A 27,946-nucleotide genomic window follows, 5' to 3' on the forward strand; every position below is an offset into this window, starting at 1 on the left:
AAGCAGCCACCTACCACAGGGCCTTTGCATGTGCTGTTCCTGCTACCTGGAATGCTCTCCCTCCAGACATCGCAAAGTCTACCTCCCTTGTCACATCCAGTCTGTGTCAAGTGTCACCTTCTCCAAGAAAATCTAAACCAACCCTCTCTCCTCCATCCTTCTCTCTGCCTCCCTTGCTTTGTTTTGCTCCATAGTTCTTACCACTGGATATATTTCATATTTATTTCCTTATTTAATTTATTATCTGTCTCCCGCAGCTCTAAGAGGGCAGAGGTTTTTGTGTTTTGTTTGCTGCTGTGTCCCCAGTGCCTAGAACAGTGCCTGGTACACAGTAGGCCCTCAATAGGCACTCTCTAAATGCATGGCTGAATCTATCCACCTGTCCAGCCTTCTGTCCATCCATCATCCGTTCCTTCTCCCCACATTTTCTCCTTCACCCACCAGTCACCCAGAATTTCTCCACACCAGGCCCTGGGCTGGGGCGTGGCTTTGACGATCTGGCAGGCCACACAGGCTAGGAAAGAAATGACTCTCACACTAGGGGATGGGCCCCAGGTGAGGGGGAACCCAGGGGACTGTGGGAGACATGGTGTGTGTTGGCAGGGGAGGCGAGGGAAGGCTCTCAAGGTTGCAATTACGTACCTCAGTGCCTAGCCTGGGGCCAGCCCACAGTGGCTCCTGGTACAGGCTTTGCCAAATGAATCAACAACTGCCTGGATGGCTTCTTGGAAGAAGAACGGGTGGCTCAGTTCTTAATACTATGGGTACTGGTGGTGGGGGTGGGAATCAGAGCCAGCTGGGGGAATGGGTACATGGAGTGAGAACTTTGAAAAGCTCCCCAGGAGAACTACTGGTCTCGGGTGAGGCCTCAAGGGTGATGCAGGGGCTGGGCAGGCAGGGCTGGGGGGGCAAGTGGTCCAGGAGGAGGCTGGGAAGGGTGTACTCAGAGGCTCCGTGGGGACGTCGTGCGTGAAGCAGAGCCTCCCTGGACCACTCCCCTCTGCACCCCGGGATACCTGGAGCAGCTGCCCCCAATCTCTGCCAAGGAAGAAGCTTCCATTCTTGCCCCCTCCCTTCGTCTGTGTCAGCTCAACATTCTGACAGCAGGGACCGTGCCCCCCGGCCCCCATCACACCCCCGCACTCCACCCTGGCCTCATGCCTCTAAGTAGATGCTGGTTGCTGGCTTGTTTATCTTGCAGGCAGGTGAGTCTGGGGCCAGGCTTCAGGTGGGGCCTGAGCACGGAGGAGGCAGGTGGAGGCTCGCAGAGTTGGTGATTGCATATGGCGGTGGGGCAGCCACGCCCACCAGCCCTGGGGAGGCGGGCACTCAGAGCCCTTTCGGGGGCCACGCTCGGCCAGCAGCCCAGGGGTCCCTGGGTAGGGGTGCTGAAAGCCCATTAAGGGCTGAGGTGAGGGTTTGGGGCATGCAGCACCCAAGGGGCCAGGTCCGCTCCTGCAGGGAAACGCAGGAATGAGAGAGGGAGGCGGGAGCTGTGAGGCCACCGGAAATCGGGCAACACGGGCAGGCGGAGCCACACCTGGGGCCGCCGGGCCCGGACGAGCTCAGGTTGGTGCCTGTGAGCCCTGGGAGGAGGTGGAAGCGGGACAGGCGGCGCAGGCAGAGTCCGGCCGGGGCCTGCCCAGACCCGAAGGTAAGAAGCTGCTGTTCGGGCCAGGGAGGAAGAGGATGGGGGAGTGTGGCTCCCAGCCTGGCGCGCTCGACCTTGGCCGACCCCCGGTCTCGTTCCACGCCTGAAGGCACGTGTGAGGCCCGGCAAGGCCTCAGGCTTCTGCGCTGATGTGGAGGCCCAGGCTGTCGCGGGGTCACCCCTTGGCGCTCCGAGGGTGGACCGGCCATGCTCACGTGGTGCTTATGTTGGCACAGGGAAGGGCGCAGGGTGTGAACTGTGCTCTCTGTGCTCGGATGAGGAGACTGCCGAAGGGAGGGGACTGAGGGGAGGCTGCAGACCTGGGTGCTTGGACGGGGAGGCGGGAGGCGTGCCCCCGGCGCCCAGGGCCTGTTTCCACCAGGGGTCCCACGGAAAACGGGTTTGGGAGCTGGTGGCGCCGGTCGTTTGGCTTTTGACAAGGAGCAGGAGGGCGGCCTCCCCAGGTGAAAGGGAACAGGGCCCAGGCCTGGGGCTGTACCTGCCCCTCTGGCCAGCACGGGGTCCCTCCGCCTCTCCGCGGCTCCCCCAGCTCGCAGTGCGGCCCTCCCGGCCGTGGCTGCCAGAGGCCGGAGGCGAAAGGCAAGCGGTTCCCCAAATGGCCGCTTGCTGACCCGGGCCAGGCCTCCGTCAGGCGACTCCTAGGTGGCGGCCCAGGACACACCAGGGTGAGGGCCGCCGTCCTGAGGAAAGGGCCGGCCCTGCCAGTGCCCGCTGTGGGAACTTCAGCCAGGCCTGCGGTCTCTGGGCTGGTTCCTTATCTACCTGGACCGAGGTGGCGGGAGCAGAGGTCTGAAAACAAAGACGGGAGCAGCAGCCTTCCAGCCCCACCTCCGCCCCCACACACCCAGGCTCCTGGCTCCACTCGGCAGCCAGACAGAGATGGGTGGCTAGGGCGGGTGGGGTGGGGGCCTGGTGCCCGGCCAGCTCTGCCCCTACCCACTTGGCTCCCTGGGGCATTGCGGTAGCAAAATGGGCCCCCCGTGTTCCCTCTGTTGCTTAGGCCTCCGCTGCTAATGAGTGTCTGTCATCCTTGCCCCATTATGCCTCCTAAGCCATCTGCGCCCCAGCACCTATGGGGAGACACCGGGGGCGCTCCTTGGCTGCCGGGCCAGACGCACAGGCGGGAAGCAGTGCTTCTGAGAGGCGCTGGGAGTGTCTCTGGGGGCGAGGCTGGCCTTTCCACAAAGTACACACGACTCTTTATTTCACCAAAAGAGAAGTGATGGCTGCCCCCGTTGCCAGGTGAGCACACTGAGGCACCCTCTTTATGACTCCCAGGTGTGTCTCCTGTGCCGGGCGCCAATGAATGTGTGTGTGGGTAGTGGGGGCGGGAGTGGCAGTGGGACACATGGGGACGTCAGAGTCGAGAGCCTGGGCCCTGGGAAGCCTGTGACATTCAAGCGAGATGGCACATTGTCACCCCAAGACAAAACAAGACCTGCCATCTTTGCCCACTGCTGTGCCACCTGGTGGGTAGTCGCTCAACCTCTCTGGGCCTCATTTGCCTCCCTTGGCATGGGCGTGGCGGTGCCTCACCCCTGACCAGAGCCACCTGGCCCAAGTCTTGGGCGTCTGAGCAGCCGCCACCCAAACCTCAAGGGCCAGGGCTGGGGTGGGCGGCACTGACAGAAGGGGCACAACCACAGAGACGTCGGCGGCAGCTGGGATGGCCTGTCTGGGCCCTCATGTTCAGGAAGGGAGGCTCCTATGAAGGAGTTAGAAGCCTCTTCTCCTCCCACGGGGGGCATCTGCATTGAAAAGAGAGCCTGGGATAATGACAGTACCTGTTACTCCCCGGAGGCCCTGGCTGCAGACAAGCCCGCGCGGCCCCATTTTACACCCTTGGACACTGAGGCTCAGAAGCTCAGATCTGGACAGTTTGATGCCACGTCCCATGCAGTGCTGTTTGGAGGACTTTGGGGGCAATGCTGGGAGGAATCTGGGGGGGGTGGGGTGATGGGCAGTTTGGAGCCTCCCAAACCCAGTCACCGGGTCTCCCCCAGGCAAACCTGCCTCTGAGCAGAGCCCCAGGGGGGGTCCCCTTGGGAAGAGTGGTTCTCCCAGATGTCACACCCCAAGGAAGGGCTGCACTTTTAGCTCCAGTGACTGAGTGGTGAAGCACCACCCAGCCCACGGGCTCCAATCCCCTGAGCAGCAAAGGGGCACCCTGTGTTTACAGATGGTTAGGGTCTCACCTGAGGAACCCAGGCCTCTGGGTACCCGGCTCTGTGCCTGCTTCCTGCAGTAAGGGTGGTCCAGGCCAGTGGCATGGGAGTGGGGTTGTGGAGAGGGCTTGTGGCCTGTCGTTGGTGGGCCTTCCCTTGCCCTGGGATCAGGGGCTTCTGAAGGCTGGGAGGCAGGAGTGTGGCCTGTTCTGGCTGGATTCAACCTTCCTGCCAAGTGTACTTGAGGGGCTGGGCTGAGGTCAGACATTCCGTCATACCTAGGAAGAGCAGGCGGCCACCCTGTCTACCTTCTATCTTGGGTAGCTGGGCACCCAGCCATGCCCGCCTCCCGGAAAGGTCAGCAGGGGTGGCCCTTGGAGACCCAGCCAACCTGAACTTTGTCTAAGGCCCTGAATAATGTTCCTGGGCAGGAACAGGGTGACCGTGGGATTTGGGGGATGTCTGTCTGTCTGCCTGCCTGTCTGGGGCAGGTCCAAGGACACTTCTCGTAGGCATGTGGTCACTGGAACCGGGAAGAGGGTATTGGGGGAGGAAGGAAGCCTTGAAGTCAGATCCTGTGTGACCTTGGGCTGGGCGCCCTCCCTCTCTGAGCCTGTCTCTTCCTTCAGCAAAAGAGGCAAGGCTTCCTGGGCAGGATCACGGGAGAAAATGCAAGTCACTTGCGTGGTACACAGTAAGAGCTCAACAGTGGTGCATGGGCTCTGAGTCTGAAGCCTTCAGGGGGAAGGGGTGGAGAGAGGTCAGTGCTGGGGACAGGAGCCCAGACCATAAGCCCCAGTACTTTTGAAACCTGATGCAGGTAAACGTGGGTGGGGCACCTACCTGGGCTCCACCCCCGAGAGAGCCAATGGGGTTGAGTCTGTCCTTGGAGCTCCAAATAAGGCCTCAGAAAACCGGCTTGGACCTGGGCCGTCTCTGCCCTTCTGCTCGCCTGGCCCTTCATTCCATCACCGGGGCTGGCACCAGCCTCCTGCACCCCAAGCCTGGGCTTGAATCTCCATTAGACTTGTCCTGTTGGCTGATGGTGCCTCTAATTCTCCCTGCGTCTTGGATATGTCAGGCTCCCCGCTCCTTCTGCAGCTGGGGGATGGGTGGTGGGTGAGGGCGGCAGGCCTGAGGCACTGGGCACACAGTTCCCTTTGTGAGGGCAGCTGAGTCACATGGGCATTGCCATCCCCCTGGGCCTGGGACGGCTGTGATGGTGTTATCATGGGACTGCGGCTGCCCCCGTGCCTGCGGCCAGGAGGCTTTCCCACGGGAATGTACTGGGAGGTGGCTGGGAGCATTGGCCACGAAGCACGTAGTCTGGGTCACAAGACAAGGGTTCGAATCCTGGCTCTGCTGCTGATGTGTTGTGAGGCTTTGGGAAAGTTCTCTCTCTGTGCCTGGGTTTCCATCTCTGTTAAGTGGGATCAGTCATCACAGTTTGTAGAGGAGACACTGGCCATGAAAGGGCTCTGTCAATGGCGGAGTGCTGGGCCCTTGACATTTGTGTTGACTTGATGATAATCATGACATTGGCCAACATTTGTTGAGCACCTACTGTGTGCCAGTCGTGGTGCTCAGTGATTTACAAGACCACTCAGCTTGCAAGGGAGAAGCCTGAACTCGAACAGCTCTTGTCCAATGAAAACCCACCTACACACAGGCAGTGGTTGCCCATGACTCTTCCTGCAGGTGGGCACGGCTCTTCACTGGTTGCAAGGCTGCCCAGGCTGGAGAGTTAGAGATGGAAAAGGCCTCCAGGAAGAAGCCCTGCTGTGTCCTCCCACTTGCCCAAGCCTCTGTCACAGTGGCCACCACGGATGTCCCGTCCTCCCTCCTGTCCTGGGGAACACACGCCCTCCCACCTCCCTGGCAGCCCCCTCTCTGTCTCCTTCTCAGGCTGCTCTGAACAGCAAAGCCCTCACAATACATCAGAGCACGCATTTGTGCCAGGGCTAGGCCATGAGCTTTACGTACGTGGCCTCATTTTTACTATTGGTGGTGCTGTTATTATCCGCATCTGACAGTGAGACAGCGGATGGCTAGAGAGATGCTGCCTGAGTCACCCCGGCTGGCAGAGCTGAGCAGAAGCCCGTTGGCCTGAGCCCAGAGTCTGAACCAACCTCCAGGTGGTAACATTACCCCCTCTCCTCCATCCCTTCAAATGAAGACCTTTCTGCAACTTTCTGTACTCTCCACCCCATCTCTGGTCACCGTCACCAGCCAGTAATGTCTATGACCTTCCCTGGGCTTGGGGGACCCCAGCCCTTCACCCTTGAGTCCTAGTGATGTGTTTCCAGTTGCCTTTCAGAGGGTTCCCCAATATGTCGCAAGGGTACCCCCATTCCACTGTGCCTGTCTTCCAGATCTGTACCCCGTCCCATCCCACCACATACTTGAGGGAAGTTTCTGACATCTTATCCCCTCTCACATGTGAGAAGAGGTCCTAGCCCTGCTTCTGGTTTCTTGGACCAAAGTCTCCCCCCTAGCCTCCCACCCACCTCCATCTTCTCCAGTGCCCCCGCTGGGTCCTGGCCTCCCCTCCACATCCCATCCCATCCCATCATTGCTGGTACAGCCCCTAGAGTAGACCAAAGTTTCTCCTGCTTTAACAAATGCTGGGGGACTTCCCTGGCAGTCCAGTGGTCCATGCTTCCCCTGCAGGGGACACTGGTTCGATCCCTGGTTGGGGAACTAAGATCCCACATGCCATGCGATGTGGCAAAAAACAAATGCTGGAACCACCTGGGATCTTGTTCAGATACATATTCTGATTCACCAGGTCTGGGACACACCTGAGATGTGTTCCTAAAAGATCCACTTAAGTAAGAACACACCTGAGGTGGATTTCTGACAACTTCTCTGGTCATGCCGTAGGTCTGTGGACCATTCTGAGTGCTTGTCAGCAACTTTGACGAAATACCATCAAAGGCAAACTCCATGCTTTCAGAATCTGCCATCTGCCCTTAGCCCCCTAATTAGATCCTACTTCCTTCCAAGGATGTCTCCCATGTCCCACCTCTCCCCCTCTGTTGATGCCGTTCCCTCTACCCAGAATGCCCTTCCTGCTGGTCTCTGTTCACTGAAACCGCTTCTTCAAGACCCAGCTGGGGCTCAAGGGCCGACAAGCCTGGTTCAAACCCTGGCTCTGACCCTGAAAGGTGAGGGCAAGGTCCTCGCCCTCTCTGTGCCTCCTTCCTCTTCTGTGGAGCAGGATAGCAGCTGTCGTGAGAGGCAGAGGAGACGATGAATGTGATGAACCTGGCAGGGGCCTGGCACCTGGTGGGTGCTTGGTTAGAGCTCACAGGTCTGGACGTCCAGCCACAGACCAGCTGTGTCTCTGACATACCAGTGGGACCAGCCTACAGGGTTGGGAGGATACAGTGAGAAGGATCCACAGAGAGCAGAGGTCTTAGACAGTGAACCCTATGGACACAGCCCCTGTTAATCAATCCCATAGACGTATCGAGGCTAATAAGAGGTAGTGTTGTAATTAATAATAACTTATTTGGTTTCTCTCCTCTGACTCTCAGAGCCCGCTGGGGCTCTACGGTGCTGATAACTGACTGTCTGGTGTCACCACCACGTGAGCCAGGGTTGTCTCCACCCTCTGGAGCCTAGCACAGTGCCCAGCACACAGCAGGTCTCTGAGCAGCCTGATGGTGAGAGGGCAGGCAGAGCTTGGCAAGCAACTCCTGCCCCGGCCGGGCCACCGCATAGGCCTTTCCTGGGTGGCCAGGGTGGCAGCTGGCTCCAGGCTTCTCCATCCCTTGCTTGGACATCCAGCTCAGCAAGCCCGTGCCAACCGCAAAGTAGCGCCACTGACCCTCCATCTGTGCCCTGCAGGCCAGCACCCTCTGTGGCATGTGTGTGTGAATGGGTGGGTGACTGCTGTCTGGCTGGCCTGGACCCCGGGGAACAGCTGAGGTTGCCCCAGTGAACAGCTGGCCCAGCCCTGAAGGACAGACCTTGGGGAAACTGAACCCTAGAAGTGGTGACTTGCCCAAAGACATGCATGTAAGGGAATCCCCATCCTTTCCCAGATCCTTTCCACCCCATCCTTTTTCTGCTCCCTTGTTTCGTGGTCCCCCTGGGGAGGCTAAATTCATGAGTGCTTAGAACAGCGGGCTGTGGAGCCGGACCACCTGGGCTCCCACCCCATCTCTGCCACTTCCCAGCTGTGTCATCTTGGGCGAGTTAACTTCCTTCTCTGGGCTTCATATCTCTTCCTTCTGCATCACCACATTCACCATGAATATTGACCGAGGGCTCATCAAGTGTCAGGCGCTGGTCTGAGCAACACGTTTTCCTGTGGCACCGTGGCGACAGTGCCAGGGAAGGGTCTGGAATGTAGTAAATGGTCAGTGAATGTAATCATTATTATTATTACTCTTGTTATTGTTGCTGTCATCGCTTGTCCTCATTAGGTTGTGAAATCCTTCCAGCATCTGTGACTTGGGAATCACCTGTTCACGTTGGAGGGATGAGGGAAGACGGGGATCCCCGCTCCGCGGAGGGTGGGGGGGGTGCCCTGGGCCATCCGAAGCTTCCTGACTCCCAGGATGGCCATGAACCTTAGCAGTGGGAGGGAAATGCTGACAGAGGCCAGTGACCAGAAGGGGAATGGGGGCGTCAGCCCGTTTCCAGATTTCTCTCTTTGAGCTTTTGGAACCACCAGGAATGGTTCCTCACCTGGGCCTCAGTTTCCCCTTTGGCCCAGCAGATGGACTGGGCGGCCATTTCCAGAAGCCCCTGGGGTCTCAGAATCCAGATCTTGAGTCTTGGAATGTTGAAACTGTGAGTGCTCGGGGGAGTGCTGAGGTGGATCCCCTTGCCGGGGGGGACTAGCGGAGGCTCAGGGAGGAGTCAGGTCAGGTGGCCAGTTGTGTGTGGCCTGGCTGGCCGCATGCCAGGCTGCTTGACACCCCCCTTCCCCGGCGTGCCTTCCGCCCTGCTGGTCAGCGCCGGCTCCTGCCTGCTGCCCAGGAGGCTGGGCTTTCTTTCAGGAAAGGGCCGTTGTTGCCGGGCCTGGGTGCGGGGTCGGGGTGGGGGGGGCAGCATCGGGGTGGCCTGTTGCCATAGCAACCCTGGCCTCTCGGCGGAACTCTGTGGAGAACAGCCCTGGGGAAGTAACAGATGGAGGGCGAGGAGGAAGACTTATCTCCGACCAGCATCCGTCCATGAAGCCTGGCACCTGTCTGCCTGGATCGGGGGCGGGTGAGGCTGAAGTGCCCCCCTTGCCCAGAGCTGAGTCATGGGCATCCCCCAGTGTCCCCGCCTCGGCTCTCTCAGCCCTGCCCCCTCCCAGCCTCCCTCTGAGAAATCTGTGACTCACGTATGGTCCCGTCATCCCCAGCCGAGCTGGGAGGAGGGAGGAGCCCAGCTGGGGCAGGAGGGGGGTGTCCCCCGACCCAAAAACACAAGCCGGCGCGTCTCCGGGCTCCACACTGGCTGCCTGCCTTGCGCTGCCTCAGGAGAGGGGCTGGGAGCCTCCACACGCACCAGCTCTCTCAGAAACGGGGCCACAGCTGGCAGGTTAAGCCTCGGAGGGGGATCCTGAAAGGCGGTTCAGCTGCCCGGCCCCGCGCAGGACCTTCTACCCAGGTACCAGATCAAGGGCATGACGGCAGGAGGGAGGAGGGATGGGAGTGTGTGCAGCAGAGGGTGGGGTGGCAGTGGACCGGGGCGCCGAAGTCTTGGTATCTGGGTGGGAGCTAGCCTACGAGGGCAGTGCTGTGCAGGGTCTCTAGAGTTGGGGGTGGATGGACGGGGAGACGCCTGGGAAGGGGATGGGCCTGAGAGGATGGAACCTCTCAGAGCCACTAGCCATTTGTTAGCTGGGGAAACTGAGGCTCAAAGTGATAGAGTCCCTGGGCGCTGCAAGCTGGGTCTGCTCTGTGGGTGGTGAGATACTGTGCTCTCCTGCCCCCACTGTACAGATGGGAGAACCAAGCTTGTGAGAGGACAGGGGGCTTACCTAAGGTCACAGAACAAGTCTGGGGATGGAAAGCCAGCCTCCCGCCTCGGGGAGGAAAGGATGCTGCCGGGGGCTGAGCATGGGCACGTGAGGGCAGCCTTGCCTCAGTGCCCGGATGCTGCATCTGGGGCCCCCCAGTGAAACAAGGGCAGTCTGGCTCTTCATGGCCCGGGCCACCTTTAGGAGGAGATGGTCCTGGCAGTGGGGTCTGAACATGGGGGACCTGGGATGAGAGACAACGTCCAGGAAACCAGCAGCAGTAGATGGGGAAGCAGCGGCTGAGGGCTGGAGCGCTCTCTGCTTGCTAACCGCCAGACCCCAGGCCCCCGTCTGCCCGGTGCTGATAGGGTTTCCCCACCTGGGAACTGCTGGTTCCTCTCCTCCCCACCTCCCCAGCCAGCCTCCTTCCTGTGGTAACGAGTTGGGGGTCTCTCATGGCCCCATGGGAAGGGGCTGGTGTTCATTCTACTGAGGCAGTGGGGGGGGGGCGGCATGAGTTAAGGCAGGACCCTCTCACCTGCCCCACTCCCATCCTGCCTTGGAGCAGCTCTGGCCTGGGCTAGGTGGGGTGGGGAGGAATAGCCTTTGCGGCTCTAGAGGGCCAAAGAAGTTTTGTTTTTTTTTTAAAATAAATTTATTTATTTTATTTATTTATTTTCGGCTGCACTGGGTCTTCGTTGCTGTGCGCGGGCTTTCTCTAGTTGCGGCGAGCGGGGGCTACTCTTCGTTGTGGTGCGCAGGCTTCTCATTGCGGTGGCTTCTCTTGTTGCGGAGCACAGGCTCTAGGTGCGCGGGCTTCAGTAGTTGTGGCACGTGGGCTCAGTAGTTGTGGCTCGCAGGCTTAGTTGCTCCACGGCATGTGGGATCTTCCCAGACCAGGGATTGAACCCATGTCCCCTGCATTGGCAGGCGGATTCTTAACCACTGTGCTACCAGGGAAGTCCCAGAAGTTATTCATATAAACAATTATTGAGCACCTACTGTGTGCCTGGTACTGTTCTAGGGAGGGGGGACACAGCAGCGAATGAGACAAATGAGGTGTGGGTGGTCCAGAGCCAAGTCCCTGCCCGCTTGCTGCAGATACCCTGAGGGCAGAGGGTTGATTCCTCTCGATTGGAGGCTGAGTGGGGAGAAGCGTCTCGGGTCAGTGAGAGCCACCAGCTGCTGAGTTGGTTCCCCAGAGCCCAGGCCAGGGGTCCCGTGAGGTCTTCCCTGCCAATATCCAGGGCAGGACTAGATCTTGGGACCAGATCTGAGTCCGTTTACTGCAGGGACTCTAGGGACCTGAGATGCAGCCCCACCTTGGTCATAGCATCACCGTGGCCACCTTGCCTTGCCTCTGTCTCTGGGCCTCAGTTTTCCCAGCTGCTAAGTGGGCATGTGGGGTGGGTTAATAGCTGCCCTGCCTGCCGTGGTCCCGGTCTTGGCTCCGAGAACGTCAGGGTCGTGAAGGACGCCTCTCCAAGTGTGGTGTGGGAGGCGGAGGCTGTGCTAGGGAGGCTGCACTGTTGTGCTGGCTTTGGTGCCCTGGGCCACTGGGCAGGACCTGGTCAGCCTGGCCGGGACACCCTCATCTTGCCAGGGACACAAACAAGGCAGGATCTGAGGCTGACGAGTGAGATAAGCTTGCTGGTGGAGGAGGAGAGAACCTCCTGACCTGGGAGGACCCGGAGGCTCTGCAGAGGGCCCAGAGTCTGGCCTTGGGTGCTGGTGGGGAGGGGGAGGAGGGTTTGGTGTACACGTATGGGGATTGGAGGGAAGAGGCGGGCAGCATTCCTGGCAGAGGAAGCTGCATGGGAAAAGGTTTGGGAATGATGAGAACTGCGGGGAGTGGGGCAGGCAATGGCACTGGAGACCCGGCATGCGTCATTTTGGGGACCTGGAGTGCCAGGCTGGCAGGTCCCAATCTGCTCTCAGGGGAAGGGATGGCGGGAAGACTTGGGTGGTACTGCAGCCAGGCCAGGTGGGTGCCAGGTGGGGTCTGGGTGCCCAGGATGCCACCCCTGCTGGGTAAGGAGGGCAGGGTTGTGATGCAGGGCTGACCTGGTTGCCCCAGGCCCGAGGCTTCTACTTGGAGGGCAGCTTCATGGCTGTGGGGATAGAGAGGGGCGGTGGTCGCCCAGCCCAGGAGAAGGGCAGGTAAAAGAGGGGCCGGGGCTGTGGCCGGGTGTGTGTGTGGTCGGGGTGGCCTTCCCAGCGGGGCCCGGCATGACAGATTTGGGAGGGGCAGGACAGGGACAGCCATGAAGGGGGCCACACGGGCGGTGCTCTCGCTGAGCCGGGCCCCAAGTCACTTCATCCTCCGCAAGAGCTGCGTGTGGGTGATGGGTGGTGGGACGGCGCCCCTTTCAGGGATGCAGTGAAGAGTCAGGGGCAGGGCTGGTGAGAGTGGTGGGGGAAATGTGGCAACACAGCCCAAATCTCAGTGCTGCCAGCCCACCCAGAGCCAGAGCAGTCTCAGCACCCCAGCCCGACCCGGGGTGGCCCTGTGGATCTTTCTTCCGACTCATAGCAGATGGGGCATCACATGAGCAAACGCAGCAGCTGGGGGGACCAGGACCCCGGGGACCAGGCAGATGGCAAGTGGGGGCAGGGCGTGGCTGGCACAGAGGGACCTCTCAGACGGGGTGGGGTGGGGTCCTGGCTGGGCCCCAGCCTCCCAGGCTTGCCTTACGCCCCATCAGGAGTTCCTTGAGACCCATGGGGAACCCTGCAGATTTGGGGGTCAGGACAGGGCTGCTGAAGGGGAGAGCTTGGGACATACATTTTCTGATCCCTGCCCGGTGTCTGCGCTGGCAGCAGTGGGTTGAGACACCCCCTGCAGGCCCCTCAAGCCCCCAGCTCTCCCTGGTTCCCTGGTGGCTCGGCTGGGCTAGAACAGTCCTGGACCCTCCCTGCCCTCAGACTCTGCCGGGCCCTAGGCTCAGCGCTTTGCACACACGTTTTTGTTTTGTTTTTTGGCCATGCCATGTGACCTGTGGGACCTTGGTTCCCTGACCAGGTATCGAACCCAGGCCCCCTGCATTGGAAGCACGGAGTTGTAACCACTGGACCGCCAGGGAAGCCCCTGCACACACATTTATTCCTGCCAGGCATAAGCTCCTGATGTGCCCATTTTAGAGATGAGGACACTGAGGCACAGGAGGCCTACCCAGGAGTGACCTCTTATCTCCAGAGTCTGGGCTCTTTTCACTGTGCTCTTCTGCCCCCCTCAGTGGGGAGGGGGCTCCTCAGCCAAGCCAGAGTCTATGCTGGGGGCCCGCGGACATGTGCTCTTGTCTTGAACCCCATCCCTGCCGCTCCTAAGCCCATGCTCTTCTGGGGTGACAGGACCCACAGAGATAGCAAGGCTGCTTGTCTGGGGAGAATTTTGTTCCTCTCGGGTTGTGTGAACTTGGGCGTCTGCCTCATTTTCCTCATCTGGAAAAAGCGGATAACATAGTGTCTACTTCAGGGGGCTGTTTTGAGCGTCAAGGTGTTAATGCAGTAAAGTGTTTACAACAGCACATGGCCCATATGTTAGCCTTTACTATTAGGATCTCCCCCTTGGGCAAATGGGTGCACTGAGGCCCGGAGATAACGTGTAATAACTTGGGGGCAGTTCTTCCTGCCTCCCCGCCCTAAGGGAGCTGGAGCCACCTGGGCATCAGCAGGACTCTGCCCACCCCCACCTGCAGCCTGACTTGTGCTTTGGTGGGGAGGCCAGGGTGGTGGGAGTTGGGCTGGCGCCGGCTCAGGCGGTTTGCGGTGCACTTGGCAGTTCCAGGCAGGCCGAGATAAAAGCTGAGCCCTGGAGGAGCTGGCAGGGCTTCCAGGCACCGGGGAACAGGCCTCTGCATTAGAGGAAGATGGCCTGGGGGTGGGGGCCTCTCTGTCCGGGAGCCAGTCCCGCTCCAGTGCCCTGAAAGGCCGGTGGTTAGAGCAGAAGGCGTGAGGCAGGAGGGTGTGATGGAGGAGTCGGGAAGGGGGATGCTCACCTCCCAAATTATCAGGGAGCCGATGCTGCCCCTCGCTCTCCCTCATCCAATAGGCCTGCGCCTGGTAGATGCGTGCCTGGCCTCGTTGTGGGCCTTCCGTCTCCTACACACCTGCATGTGGCATTGCCTGGCGAGAGCTGTGGGCAGTGGGCAGGGCCGGAAGGAATCCTTGTGCGATTTCCTCAAAGCTGTACTTATCCTTTGTCCATGACCATACCTGGTGCACTCTCACGGGACTATGCACACACCCCAGACCAGATGGGCAGAGTCTCTTCTCCGTCTCCTTGGCTGGCAGCCAAGAATGTGCAGGTCCCAATACCTGGGCCGGGCCCTGGTGCAGTACACATCGCCATTTGTACTGGAAAGGACAGCCAGTGTCTCCTCAAGGAAACCCTGCGCCGGGTGTCAGCACACCCAGGAGTCTGGCCTCTGCTCCCCCAACCTGGGTTTGGGGAACCAGAGTTGGGAGCTGTAGTAACTGTTGTCCAGGTAGGATGGGGATGCTTGCAGACCCCAGGAGCCTAGGGATGAGGGTCTGGCTCCTGGGCTGCGATGCCTTGGACCCACGGCACATCCTCTTGGGCCTCGTGCCATTCCCTAGGGAGGTTGTCACCTCCTCTCCATGTCCTGCAGATTCCAGTGCTGCAGATGGGGTGCCGTGCAAGACAATGGGGGCAGCACGGGCAAAGGAGCTCACAGAGCTGGGTGTGGGTCCAGTTTCATCAGCTGTGTGACCTCACCCGGGAGAAGCCAGCTGGGAGAGTGGCTTCTCTCTGAGCCTCAGTTTTCCCAGTTGTAAAATGGGCTTAATAATGCCCACCGCTCACAGAGTGGCTGTGTGCATTGCAGGAGGCCAGGTGCACATCGTGTGGTTTGTGCTCCCGTGTGGTTCCCGTCACTGCCCCAGCTCCCTCACGAATCTCTGCAGGCTGGTTCTTGGGATACACCTGCCCCCAGGTGCCTGGACCCCAGGATCCTCCCTGGCCACAGGCACGTGCCATTTCCCCTCCTTGCTCCACCTTAGGGAGCCCACGGGGAGTCCAGACAGAAGCTTTGGCATTTGCAGCAGTGGGAATGTGACCCACCTTCATCAGCAAATCCCATGCCTGTGCCTCCTCTAGCCCTGGGCCCCAGGAGCAGGTGGTTGAGGGGCGTGGCGGTGGTTACTTTGCCTTCGTGTAGAGAGAAAACTCAAATTTTGATCACAGATTCAGATGGGATCTCAGACCTCAAATAATCCAGCACCTGCAAAAGTATGTCTGTGGTCCCATTGGTTTAGGAAAGCCTTGTGCGCCCAGACTTCTGCACTGCAGGACTTCTTAAGAGCCTTTACCAGGTGGCTCTGTATTGGATGTGAAGTTTCGGGTCCTGTCCTGGCTCTTAGGCTGTGCACAGTCTTGGGAGCTCCTCTCTGGCCAAGCACCTGGCAAAAGTGTATATGCCCCTAATCCCGTCAGAGGCTGGGGAGTGGGGACAGCTCAGTGCTGGAATCTCCCTGCCCTGAGCATCAGGAACTGGCTCCGATTGGGAAGAGGCTTGGAGCCGGCCTGGCCTAGTCAGAGTCCCAGCTCTGTCTCATTCACTCATTCATTTATTAACTAGCTGTCATTGAGCATCTACTGTGGACCAGGCACTGTGGTACTAGGTACTGGAGATATGAGTGATGAGCAAGATGGATGAGACAGAGCAAACATGGAGAAATGGATAACAAGCACATTGCAGGGTCATTTCAGACAGTGTGAAGTGCTATAAAGTTTATAAGATACGGTGACATGGAAGAGAGTGATGAATGGGGAGGATAATTTTGGTTGGGTTGACATGGAAAGCTTAGGAGAGGGGACATTTGAATTAAGACCCGAGAAGGAACCAATCAGGGAAAGAACCCCGAAAGAATGTTCTATGTTGAAGGGAAAGCATGTGCAAAGGCCCTGAGGTGTGTCTGAGAATAGAAAGAAGGCTCGTGTGCTGGAGTTGGTGAAAGCAAGGAAGACGTAGGGTGGCGTAAGGTGGAGGGAGTGGAGGGGGGTCGCTAGCTTGTTTTCTTGGCAGTCGTGCTGCTCCGTGAGCGTCAGTTATCTGATTTATGAGGCTTACCATTTTGTCCCCGACCTCCACGCTGGTCAGGAGCGTTGTGGGTGTTAGATGAGCATAGTCAATCTCTCTGGCAGAGACTTGGTACTGGGCAGCCCTGCGTTATTGTAGGTTTTAAAAATTATTGTCATTACAAGTGCTTAGTGACTATGGGTGGAACCGGGGATCCTGTGCCTCTGTTTCTCTGCGTGTCACTGCAGTTAGTGAGTGCCAAGTGTGTGTACAAGGCCAGGGGTGCCCCATCTGTGCCCTCCCTCTGGCTTCACTGAACCACAGCCCCCTGCCAGCTCCTTTTAAGTGTAGGATCTTTTGATCCAACAGTGATTGCCTTCTCTGGCCCAGCAGGCCCTGGAATCCTTTCCAGGCAAAGGTTCCACTGAGAACAGGAACTCCTTTCTTTGCTTTCTTTTCCTCTTCCTCTGGGGGCCAAAAATAGTGCCTGAATAGGACACAGCTCTGGGCCGGCAGCGAGACAATAGCCGCCTCCTGGCTCTGGTCCATCGGTGGGGGAGGAGGTGATGTTGGTGCAGGGGCACACCATCCCAAGGACCCCAGCCCCTGCTGCTTTTCCCATGGCCTCGGCCAGAAAGCATCCCAGAGCCCCTTGGAGTGTGATTGCCAAAGGGATTCCTGCTTTTTCTGGGGAAGTGCTCTGAAGACCCTGGGCCCCTGAGCAGCCCCACTCTACCTCCTGATCTGCTGCTGGTCTGGAGCTGAAGGCCTCAGTGGGGGCGCCCGACGGCCCTGGTTCTCTTCTGGGCCCTGGGTTCTCATGGGGCCACCCCATGGCTTTGATGTCCTTTTCCCTTTGACTCAGTGGCTACGAAAGACGTTTTAGAGATCAAAGGGATGTGTCCTCTTCAGATGAGGTGAGCTCCCTGTCACTGGAGGTGATCAAATAAAGTTTGGATGTGCACTGAATGGGGGGTGGGATTAGTCAAGCATCAGATGGATATTGGGTCTTGATGTCTTCGTGTCTCAGAGGAGATCATGGGTTGAATTCCATACACCGCTCTTACCAGCTGGGTGGTCTTGAGCAAGTCACATCATGTTCCTGAGCCTCTCTCTCCGCATCTGTAAGATGGGTTCAACAGGGCTAACCTCGCAGAGTGGTGGGAATGGATCTCCAGAATGCTCAGTGTAGTGCCTGGCACATAGGCAGGGTTTCAGAAGCTTTGCCTCTATTCTCCTCCCTCCCCAGACTGGTACTCACTCTGGGGTACAGAAAGGACCCACTCTTGGCCCCCCAGGGAACTCTGGAGGAAAGCCAGGGGGAACCCCCAGCCCCAGGGCTAACTCAGAAAGAAGATTCCTGGTGGATTGTGGCAATCTGGGAAGGCTTCCTGGAGGAGGTACTCCCCTAAGATGCTTCCAGGGAAGTATTGTGCACATTCTGTGCTCATGGCAGCCAGTGGTGGAGATTAGATGGGTGTCTAGTGTGGGTCAAGGCCAAGGCCACAAGCTGGCAGCCTTCAGGGGCAAATGTAGCTGATAGTAGGCATTTTTCATCACAGGGGTAGCCCCCACTAGTGTTCTAAAAAGATTTGGTTTTTAAGTCAATATTGACAAACATAGGCAGGTGTCCGCCAACGTACCCCATAATCTGGTGTCCTAAACTCTGCCTTTCTGCCTGCCAGCTCCCTACCTGGCCAGCATCCAAGTAAGGGGACTTGGGCACAGGACAAGTCAGGGCCTGCGCTGTGCTGGGTTGGAGCTGGGCAGTGACGTAGTCCCTGCAGCTGCCAACGGTTGCCAGGGCAACGGTTGCCAGGGGCTGCTGTCACCTGCGCCCCTTTTCCCGGGTTGGCGGCTGAGACTTGCAGCCCGTCTTCCCAGGCTGCCCGCTTTGTTTGAGGCTCCGGTGAGGGGGGCGGGGACCGAGGCTGGGGAGGCTCAGCTTCAAAGTGCCCGTCTGGCCTCTTGAAGTGGGGAGAAACTGACCCACCACCCCAGCGGGCTGCATCCTGCAAACAAGGCGAGCCCTTGGCCCACTCATTCACGCTCTTTATGTATTTATAATCCACTTGATGACACGAAGGAGGAATCCAGGTATGATTCTTCCCCTCCTCCCGCCATTGCTCTCATTCGTGCTCCCGCTCCCCTCTCCTCACCAAATCCCCGCTTCTTATCCCCTCTCCCCTTTCCCTTGTTCACCCCCCTCCCCCTCCATCTCTCTTCCCCTGTATCATCATCTTCTCCCTCCTCCTCTCCCCTCCATTTCCCCTCCATCCCCCTTCCCCCTCTCCCTTCTTCCCAACACTGAGAACTTAGCGGATGGGTAAGGTGGGGTTGGGGCTGGGGTGACACTAGGGACCCTGGGAGAGTCAGAGATGCTACTCTGAGGGGACCTGGTCAGTGAAGCAGACAGCAGATCAGAACCACCAGGAAGTGGTTGGGGGTAAGGGCCTCACACCCCACACCCCTTCCCTCTGCCACACTCCAGCTAAAATTCAGTTTCCGGGCTGTACCCCCATCGTCAAAGACAAGCCTCTGAGGATGCTGGAAGGGGAGGTCCAGGGCCTGCAGGTGGCTGAGAGTATAGGAGTGGGGCCGGGATACGGTCCTGACAGAGCTCCAGGTCCAGGGTCCTCAGAGGAAAGTGTTCATCTCATCTCGAGGAAACACATTTTTGGAAGCATCTTTTACTACGAATTTTAAAGAGAAGCCCTTTCTAACAGTCAGTTCATGTCAAGGGGAAACGCTGCAAAATCAAGAGCATGGGTTCTGGAGTCAGGCTCTGAGGCTGCACCTCGAGCTGTGTGATCTCCGGCAGGTAACTTGATCTTCTAGGGCCTTGTTTGTTAAATGGGCATAATGGTACTCGTCTCATAAGATTTGGGGGAGGATTAAATGTGTTCGCTTGTGTAGAGAGCTTAGAATCAAGTCTTGCATTTTCAGAGAGCTTCATGAATGCTAGCTTTGTGACCAAGATCTACTAGTGATGGCATCGTGGGTCTGCGACATTTGGTAATTCTGTTAGAGGGCAATATAGAATACTATATTTCCACTTTTTCTGTTAGACATCCCTAACAAATTTTATATTATACTCCAATAAAAATCAATTAAAAAAAGAAAAAAAAAATGCTAGCTTTGTGGCTGGAGGTGGTGAGTGCCCTGTCTGTGGGCGTGTGCAAACAGCAGTGGAGGACCCGGTGAGGCAGCGATGTGTGCTCAGAGAGCTGGGATGGGATCCTGGTCTGTGCCTCCGCCGACCTTTCCCGGAGGGAGCTGGAACCTCAGCCTCGCCCAGGCCCACTGCCCCCATGGGGGAGGACGCCTGGCTGTGTGTCCTGTCCACCCCTCAGCCAGGGATCTGGGACCCAGAAGAGAAGATAAAAAAGGGAGGGCTGGCGGCTGACCTTGGGAACGCTAAGGGTCCTGTGCTCCAAAGGCGGGCATTCTGCCAGGCCCGGGGGAGTAGAACTGCAGCCCCCCTCAAAATGAGCAGGGAGGTGACTGGGCTGACCTTGTAAGCCTGGCCTTGGGCAGTTCGGGAATATAGATGCTGAAGGGGAACTGCAGCCGTACAGCTGAGGTCCGTCTGTGGTTTGAGAGGGAAGACAGGCTGGCCAGGAGAGGAGATGGCCAGCATCTTCTTTTCCCTTTGCTGGCAGCTGGGAGGTAAGCCCTGCCCTTCCCTGGAAGCATCCTGAGACCCTGGGCTATGGAGAAGACAGACAGGGGACAGGGATCATAGTCACCTCCTCGACAGAGGAAGAAGCTGAGGCCCAGGGAGGGGACAGGCTGGTCCAAAGGTCTCAGGGCCAGTTAGCTGTGGAGCTGGTCCTGGACCCTATGCTCCCCCTGCTCTGGGAGTCTGCATTCCTTGGGCAGGTGCTGACTGGTGAGTGCCCTGGGGTCCTGGGGTCCAGCCTCAGCTCCTCCTCTTGGGGAGGGCTGTGGGGGAGACTTGGCTGTGGGCTGCAGGCTGCCCCAGGGGCGTGGAGCTGGGCAGGGCCGGCGCCACTGTCCCGGGACAACTCGCGAGAAGTCCTGCTGCCTGAGCCCCACTCCAGACTGGGCCAGACCTGGGACCCTTCCTAATCCCTCCTCTTCCCTGAGGTTCTAGGTCTTTTCCATCCACACTCAGATTCTGAAAGGCTTTGATTCTCAGCTCCTAGAAGCTCTTGCATTCTCATCACCTCTTTCTCTCTCTCTTTCTTTTTCTCTCTCTCCCTCCCTCCCTCCCTCCCTTTCAGTCCCAACATTCTAAGTGTCTCAGCTGCTTGAGGTGACTGTGGCTGGCTTTAATGGAACAGCCAATCTGGAAACAGGGATGGTAGTGCCCCTTTCCCCAAGAGCTGGTGCTGCCGGCCAAAGGGAGGTGGGATGGGGCCGAATATAACCCAGGCTCCCCCAGGACCTCTCACCTGGAAGTGTCAAAGATGGTGATGAGTTGCCCTCGGGCACATCACAGCCTAAATGGCTCCTGCAGCCCGTCTCATGCTAGTTAATGGCCTCTGGGACAGCTCGGAGGGGAGGGGAGGGGAGGGGAGGGGAGGGGGCTGGAGGCTGGGAGGGGGGATGCTGACAGGCTTCTTTTCTATGTGGTGTCAAGATTTCTGAGAGCTCTTTTTTTCATGTTGGTAACCGGTGTCCTGCAAAAGAGGATGCACCACCACATTGGGCTGGGAAACTAAGCCTGACCAAGCTCTGTAGATTTTCTTTCTGCAGGACTTATCAGAACCTTTGATGTGTTAATTCACAAGACCAAGTAGTGCCTGCAGTATTTCTCTAACTTGGGAACTAGAGCTTCTTAGGAAGTGCTTAGCAAAGTTACCTCTTGGTAAAATCAGGGAGATAGCCCCAGAGAAGGGAAGGAAGGGACTCCGGAGACCACAGTGGCTAAAAGCACAGGCTTTGAGATCTGGTAGACTGGAGTTTGAATCCTGGCTTGGCTACTTGCTCTGTGATCTTGGATATCACTTAGCCTCTTTGGACTTTCGTTTCCTTGTCTTTAACGTGGGGGCAATAATAGCATTTGTTTCACAGAGGTAAGGTGAGGATTGAACGATCATTTGGGAAAAGTGCTTTGCATGGTGCCGGGCGCAAAGTGAGCGCTTGCTGAATGGGAACTGTCATCCCCCTCACTCTTCTTCTTGGATTCCAGGGCCCTTTTCACTGTGCCAGACAGACCTCTGTTTATTCCCACTCGCCATCTGCTGTTCTGCCAGGCACTGTGTGGCTGGAGTGTGGGGGGCAGTCGGGTGAGGATGTGGGGGCCTGAGGCCCAGGGTGTGGGGACCTTCACAGACGTGTCACAAGGCTGGCATCCCAGGGAGGAGGACTGGTGTGTGCAGAGCTTTGGAGGTGGGAACACCCAAGCCCAGGCTCATCTCTGGTGACTGTCGGTTGGCCTCTCTGAGGCCTCGTAAGCAAACACTCCAGTTCCATATAAAGCAGACCACCAGGTGGGTGGCTCTGGATAGCTGGCTTTCCGGGAGAACCCAGCGTCCTTTCACCTGGGCAGGTGCCCCGTTCCTCCCCTTCCCCGGTCTCCCCGCAAGGCCAGGGCCCGTCTGGGCACGCAGAGGGAGCCATGGCCCAGGGACTTGGCTGGACCAGAAGGTGTGGGGTGGTGGGCCCTGCGCGGGCGGGGCAGCCCTCCCGCGGGTCTGGTGCACGAATGTGGGACCCATCCGGGCAGTGAGCAGGCCAGGCCTTGGCATCCGCCAGCCCCTGCGGGCAGGCAGCTAGCTTAATTTTTATTCTCTTTTATTGTAGAAAAATTCCTGAAACCTGAGGTCACTCTGTTTTCCCCAGCCAGGCCAGAACACCCTTCCTGTGGGGAGTTCTGTGCGGTCACCTAGCTGGGGCCTCAGTCACCCGGCTTGCAGAGCAGGACAAGAGGGGGAGAGAGGGGCTCCGTGTGTGCCGGCTGTGCCGCCAGGAGCCACGGGCACTGCTGAGAGGCTGGCGGCTGGGCTGGGAGTGAGGCGCGGTCCGGGGTCCCACCGGCTCTGATGGGGTACCTCATTTGTTTGTTGGGTACGTGGTGTTTCTAAGTTAGATTGACATTTACAAAAGAGTTTGGAAACGGCTGGTAGAGGGTCCTCTCCGCCCCCGACACCACTCCTGTGGAGGAAACACCTGCGGTAGAGCCTCCGCTCTCTTCTAACGTTCCTCCTCACTCTCGCACACGTGTGGTGCGCACACGTGCACGCACACCTACATCCACACTCGTGTGTGTGCTTCTACCCTCAAGGACTTCACGCTCGCCAACCCTCCCTTGGCCAAATCCGTCTTTCCTAAGGCCCTTTGCCCAGGGCTCGGGGGAGGGGCCTAGCCGGCAGCTCCCTTTTGCCCCCTCTTCCCCTCCCGCCTCTGGAGAGCAGTTGAGGATGGGGGCTGGAGCTGCAGAGCTGAGCTGGGTCCTCTCTCTACTGTCCCTCCCCCCCGCCTCCTCCGAGGAGGGCAAGACCAGGCTCACACCTGAAGACCCACTCAGGCAGGGGCTCCTTCCCCCACCCACGCCCTCCTGCGCCCAGCTGTGCCTTGGGAGGCTCCTTCCAGGTTCCTGGCACCCTGCTAAATGCTGGGTGAACCAGCCAGGGAGGTGATTCATCCTCACCACCAGTGAGGTTGAGAAGAGGTACTGCGGGGAAGCAAGCTGTCCCGGACCCTGTCCAGGGCCAACCTTTCACCATCTGAGTGATTCAGGGCTGGGCCCTCCCCGCCTCTGCCTCTGTTAAACAGGACAACTGGTGTCATCCCAGCCTTGTAAGCTGGTGGCTCTAAGCCCGCGGAGTGTCAATCAACAGGACACCCGTTAAAGCCAGACTCCCGAGCCCCACCCCAGACCTGCAGCATCTGCTCCTCCGGGTGCAGGGGCCTGTGAATCTGCATTTTAGTGAACTTCCTCGGGTGGTTCTGACCCGTGGGTGTGTTTGGGTACCTCTGATATTAACTCCTCATGGCAAAGGGAGCACATAGGGTTGAGTGTAGGTCATGGTTGGCCCCCTTCCCTGAGCCCCACCCAGAACACAGAAGTTAGTTCTGATGGCAGATGGGCACTTAGGCGAAGCTTCATGGGGAGGATGTGTCTTCACTGAGTTTCAAAAGATGAGTTGGGCCATGGAGTTAGGAAAGGCATTCCAGACAGAGAGACAGGTTGGCCGGGGGGTGGATAAGTTTGTGGTCCACAGTGTATGTTACAGGCAGGAGAAGGAAAGGTATGGGGGCCCAGGTCCAGGTCATCTTCCTGGGGAGGTGCCTTCCCAGGAAGGGTTAACCGCAGAGCTGCCCAGGTCCTGTCCACTCAACTTCCACCTCCATCCTCCGAGGAAATGGGTTTTCCAGGAGCCTGGACTGGGCCCGCGGTGACTCGTGGCTCTCCATGGATGGCAGAGGAAGTGACTCAGGCCCCGGCGGGAGAAAGTGAGCCACGGGTGCCCTGCCCGTTTCCCCCTCCCCCACCACGAGGATGGGCAGCGCTGGGCCTGCGCAGCCGCAGCCCGGGGCCCTTCCTCCCGGGCCCAGCCAGCCCTGGGGATGGGCAGTCGGGGAGTCTCGGCTTAAAGGAGCCCTGGTCCCCTCCGCTCTGCCTGGATCCTTGGGGACTCTGTGGTGGTGGCCCCCATTGTGTCAAGCTGGGCCAGACTGTTTTGTTCTCTGTGTTTACGGAAGGCCTGAGGTCAAGGGCAGCTGCTCCAGAAGGGGAGCTGGGGGATGGGGGCATCCCTAGGGGGCTCGGCCCCCCAAATCCTCTCTCCCAGGCTGGAGTTGTCTGCACTGCCTGTGGTCTTGGCTGACCCCGGCCCCACCATTTTTCTCTCCTTTTCTTTGGGGGTCTCCCAAAGCCAGGGGGGCATGCATCTCTAGAAACTGACAGTGCCAGCGCTGCAAGGAGTTCTCCAGGGTGAGACTGAGGTCTGTGTCTTGGCTCCACTGGTGGAGATCTCGGAACAGATGGCCCTTCCCTAGTCTCAGTTTCCTGATCTGTAAAATGGCAAAACAGTAGGACCAGCCTTACGGGGTGGCTCTGAGGATTCCTTGGTAACGTAGATGGTGCCCCAGTTGAGCTCTCCTGTCCTTTAGAGGCTTCTGGGGACAGGCTCAGTTCCAGGCTGTGAGGAGGGAAGTTTTCTGGGTGGGGTTTCAATCTTCCCGGAAAGGAAATTCATGCTCTAAGAATTTCCCATCAAGGTGCTTTGGAAGTTGAGCTGGCTGTGGGGGCCCCGAGGGGATTACATGGAGGGTGGGAGGGAAGGTGTAGGAGTAGGAACCTGTGACAGGCCCAGGGGTTGATTGAGGGGCACGCATGAGCTGGTCAGGAAGGATACAGAGATATCTAGCTGACACCTATGGTGCGTGCCGTGTGCATGGCCCTGCTCTAAGTCCTCTACAGGTATCAATTCATTTAATTCTCACAACGACCCTTGCAGGAGTCTCAATTTTTATTCCTATCTACAGGTGATGAGAGTGAGGCCCAGAGAGGGTGAGTAACTAGCCCAAGGATACACAGCTATTGAGTAGGGGGACTGGGATTTGAACCCAGACAGTCTGCCTCCAGAGTCTACTAAGGGTGGGTTAAAGGAAGCCAGGCAGTCCCTCCCCTCAAATCCCAAGAATGTCCATAGGACTAGAGTTGTTCACCTTGGAGTGGCTATTCAAGTTGCCAAGGTAGAGTGGGGATGAGCCAGGAATGTCAGGTCATGCCATTGATCCCTGTCTGTTGGAATCATGGTAGTTCACAGTGGTGCAGCCTCACTTGTGTCCCTCCAGTGATGGGGAGCTCACTCTCTGTTTCCACCTTTTTGCTCTCAAAGGAATCAATCCAGGAGGATTGATGAAAGCAGATGATTCTGCCCTGTCCTGGGTGGGCCGGAGAGATACATGGATTCTGGCCAGCTCCATCCTTGTTTTCTGTATGATGTCAGGAAATCACTGGCCCTCTCTGGGCCTTGAATCCAAATGCCATAGATGGAAAATTGGGGCCAAATTTGCAAAGTGATTGTGAGCGCTGAGTTCAGAAATATAAAGCAGGGGTCAAAGCAGGGGTCGGGGGGGGGCTTCCTGGAGGAGGTGTCATTTGGATTGGGGATCAGATGTAGACAGCGACAGCGACCGGCAGAAAAAAGAAGGAAAGAGAAAGGGTCCAGGAGAGACATGTTTCTGTCCCTGGATGCTGGATTTCCTTTCACTGGTCTGGAGTGGCAGTTTCAAAAGGAGCCAAAATGGGAGACACTGCTTTGGAAAGATCCCCAGTGTTCTCCTTACTTGCAGCAAGTAATAAATCAATCCTTCTCCCTAAAAACAAAAACACCAAAAACCAAAAAAAAAACCCCAAAAGGAGCCAAAATGCTCAGAGAGGACGCAGAGTGAAACCTTAAATATCACAATGTAGGAAACAGTGGCCATTCCCCCAAACACTTTCACATCCTTCCTCTCAGGGGTCTTGTGATGTCACCAGGGCAGGATGATGAAGCCAACTGACCAATGATTAGACTGACCAGGCCCTAGAAATTGGGGTTCCATTACACATGGTGGGACACTGGAGACGGGCTCTAGCTTGAGGGGGCCAGCTTTGTTCAAGGAAGGCCCAGACCAGGAAGGAGACAGTGAACTCCTGCATGGACCACCCCTCCATTTAATGCTGCCCTTAAATATTCCATCCAAAAGCCACTTCTTCCTGGAAGCCCTCCTTGGTTTCCTCCCAAAGTCAAACTCCTCTCATGCCCCATAGTTGCCAGGCTTCCTTTTGTCTGGCTCGTGGCAGATGATTGCATCTGTCACCACAGCCATATGTAGTGCCTCACAGGATGAGGATGGCTGTTCGTGACTGCCAGCACCCAGCTCAGTCATAAGGCCAGCTGGCAGTGGGGAGGCCAAGCCACCCAGCATCTCTCTATAAGTACCAGGCACGCAGGTTCCCTGCCAGGCACTACAGTCCTGACCAGGCAGGGAAAGCCCTTGGTGTCTGGAACAATCTTGGGCAAGTCATTTAATTCATTGGATCTCAGGTTCCCTGTCTGTGAAATGGGCCAATGGTAGGGCTGACTTCACAGAGTTGGAATGAAGATTAATACAGGTATAGGGGTGAGGGGGGTGGATCAGCACAGGCTGGCAGGTAGTAGGTACTCAGCTAATAGAGGCTGGGGGTGGGGCATTCTACAAGAGGATGGGGCTGAGGGGAACTGGATCACCCCCGACTTGGGCCACACTATGTCTCCCGGCCAGACTGGGACGTCCCCCTGCCTTTCCAGCTGCCCTGGGAACTGGCTCCCCCTGGTGGCCATAACAGGAAGTGCCTGTCTCCTCTATCCCCTGGCTGTAGAGGGCGCTGTGGCTGCACTAATCCTTCACTCCATTTCCCTCACTGTCCACCTGCCCAGCGACCTCCGTGCACACTAGGCCCGGTGCACAGAGATGGATCAGCAGCTCCCTGGCTAGCACCAGGAGGAGGGATGTACCATCCTGCACCTCCCAGAGTTGGCTAACGGGACCCTATGAAACAGAAACAGACACACAGACATAGAGAGCCAAAGGAGGCCAGGACTGACTGTAGAGGGAGTTGAGGAAGGCTTCCTGAAGGAGGTGACCTCTGAGCTGGGTCTTAGGGATGATGATCGTGAGGTTCTAGGAGGAGAGCCCTGCAAGCCCCCTTTTTCCTGTGTCTTCTTCAGGCCTGGAGGAGGCAGCGTGGTTGGGGTGGTTCCTGGTGGTGCTGGGGAACCTCTCCCCCCACCGATTCTAGCCTGATGACCCCATCACTGCTGGATCTGGAGGGAGGTACTATTATTCGTCCTGTTTTCCATGACCCTTTTACAGGGTCATGCAGCGAGCAAGAGGTGGAGCTGGGACTTGAACTCAGCCACTGCCTCTTTTTAATTTTTGTATTTTAATTTTATTTTATTGAAGAATAGTTGATTTGCAATGTATTGATTTCTGCTGTACAGCAAAGTGACTCAGTTATACATATATATTCTTCTTCATATTCTTTTCCATTATGGTTTATCACAGGTTACTGAATATAGTTCCCTGTGCTATAAAGTAGGATCTTGTTGTTTATCCATCCTATATGTAATAGTTTGTATGTACTAATCCCAAACTCACAATCTATCCCTTCCCCACCCCTTCCTTGGCAACCTCAAGTCTGTTCTCTATGTCTGTGTGTCTGTTTCTGCTTCATAGATATGTTCATTTGTGTCATATTTTAGATTTCACATATAAGTGGTAGCATATGGTATTTGTCTTTCTCTGTCTGACTTACTTCACTTAGCATGATAATTTCTAGGTCCATCTGTGTTGCTGCAAGTGGCATGATTTCTTTTTTTTTATGGCTGAGTAGTATTCCATTGTATATATGCACCACATCTTCTTTATCCATTCTTCTGTCAATGGACATGTAGGTTGTTTTCACATCTTGGCTATTGTGAACAGTGCTGCTATGAACATAGGGGTGCATGCATCTTTCTGAATTATAGTTTTGTCTGGGTATATGCCCAGGAGTGGGATTGCTGGATCATATGACAACTCTATTTTTAGTCTTCTGAGGAACCTCCATACTGTTCTCCATAGTGGCTGCACCAATTTACATTCCCACCCACAGTGTAGGAGGGTTCCCTCTTGTCCACACCCTCTCCAGCATTTGTTATTTGTAAACTTTTTAATGATGGCCGTTCTACCTGTGTGTTGATACCTCACTGTAGTTTTGATCTGCATTTCTCTAATAATTAGCGCTGTGGAGCATCTTTTCGTGTGCCTGTTGGCCATTTGTATGTCTTCTTTTAGCCACTGCCTCTTGATGCTCAGCTCCTGGCAGCTCTGGGGAGGTCCACGGACTGTTTCCACACTTGCCTCCCCACCTCATATGCCACATCCACGCTACCCTGGCTTCTCCCTCTTCAGGGTTGGCACAGCCACCCTGTGGGTCAGGCCCTCAAGCCAACACTCCTGTCCTCTTTCAGGCGGTGACTTCTCAGGGTGACTTTGGGGAGGAAGATGGCTGCCCAAGTGCTGCTGCAGACAGTGCCGTTCCTGCTGGGTCTGCTCCTGGTTCCAGGTAGGCTTTCCTGGAGGTACCCTAGGACTTAGTTAAAATGCCATCCTTATGTTA

At 57.2% G+C, this 27,946-nt stretch overlaps 1 protein-coding gene across 6 annotated transcripts in view; it reads left to right on the plus strand.

Annotated features, from left to right (window-relative positions):
- The first annotated feature begins 1,514 nt into the window (after positions 1 to 1,514).
- ADGRG1 (adhesion G protein-coupled receptor G1) overlaps positions 1,515 to 27,946 on the plus strand; it is a 40,055-nt gene continuing 13,623 nt past the window's right edge. The window contains exons 1-3 of one of the 6 annotated variants that reach the window (XM_060131785.1): positions 1,515 to 1,654; positions 5,871 to 5,972; positions 27,798 to 27,892. In XM_060131785.1, the coding sequence (XP_059987768.1) occupies positions 27,832 to 27,892 (61 nt within the window). In that variant the 5' untranslated portion in view covers positions 1,515 to 1,654; positions 5,871 to 5,972; positions 27,798 to 27,831. Of the gene's footprint in view, positions 1,655 to 5,870; positions 5,973 to 8,942; positions 9,061 to 9,123; positions 9,448 to 27,797; positions 27,893 to 27,946 lie in introns of those variants that run through there. The other 5 variants (XM_060131784.1, XM_060131786.1, XR_009537223.1 and 2 more) reach the window with 5 other exon arrangements.

This window comes from Lagenorhynchus albirostris, chromosome 19 (assembly GCF_949774975.1).
Source record: "Lagenorhynchus albirostris chromosome 19, mLagAlb1.1, whole genome shotgun sequence".
NCBI lineage: Eukaryota > Metazoa > Chordata > Mammalia > Artiodactyla > Delphinidae > Lagenorhynchus > Lagenorhynchus albirostris.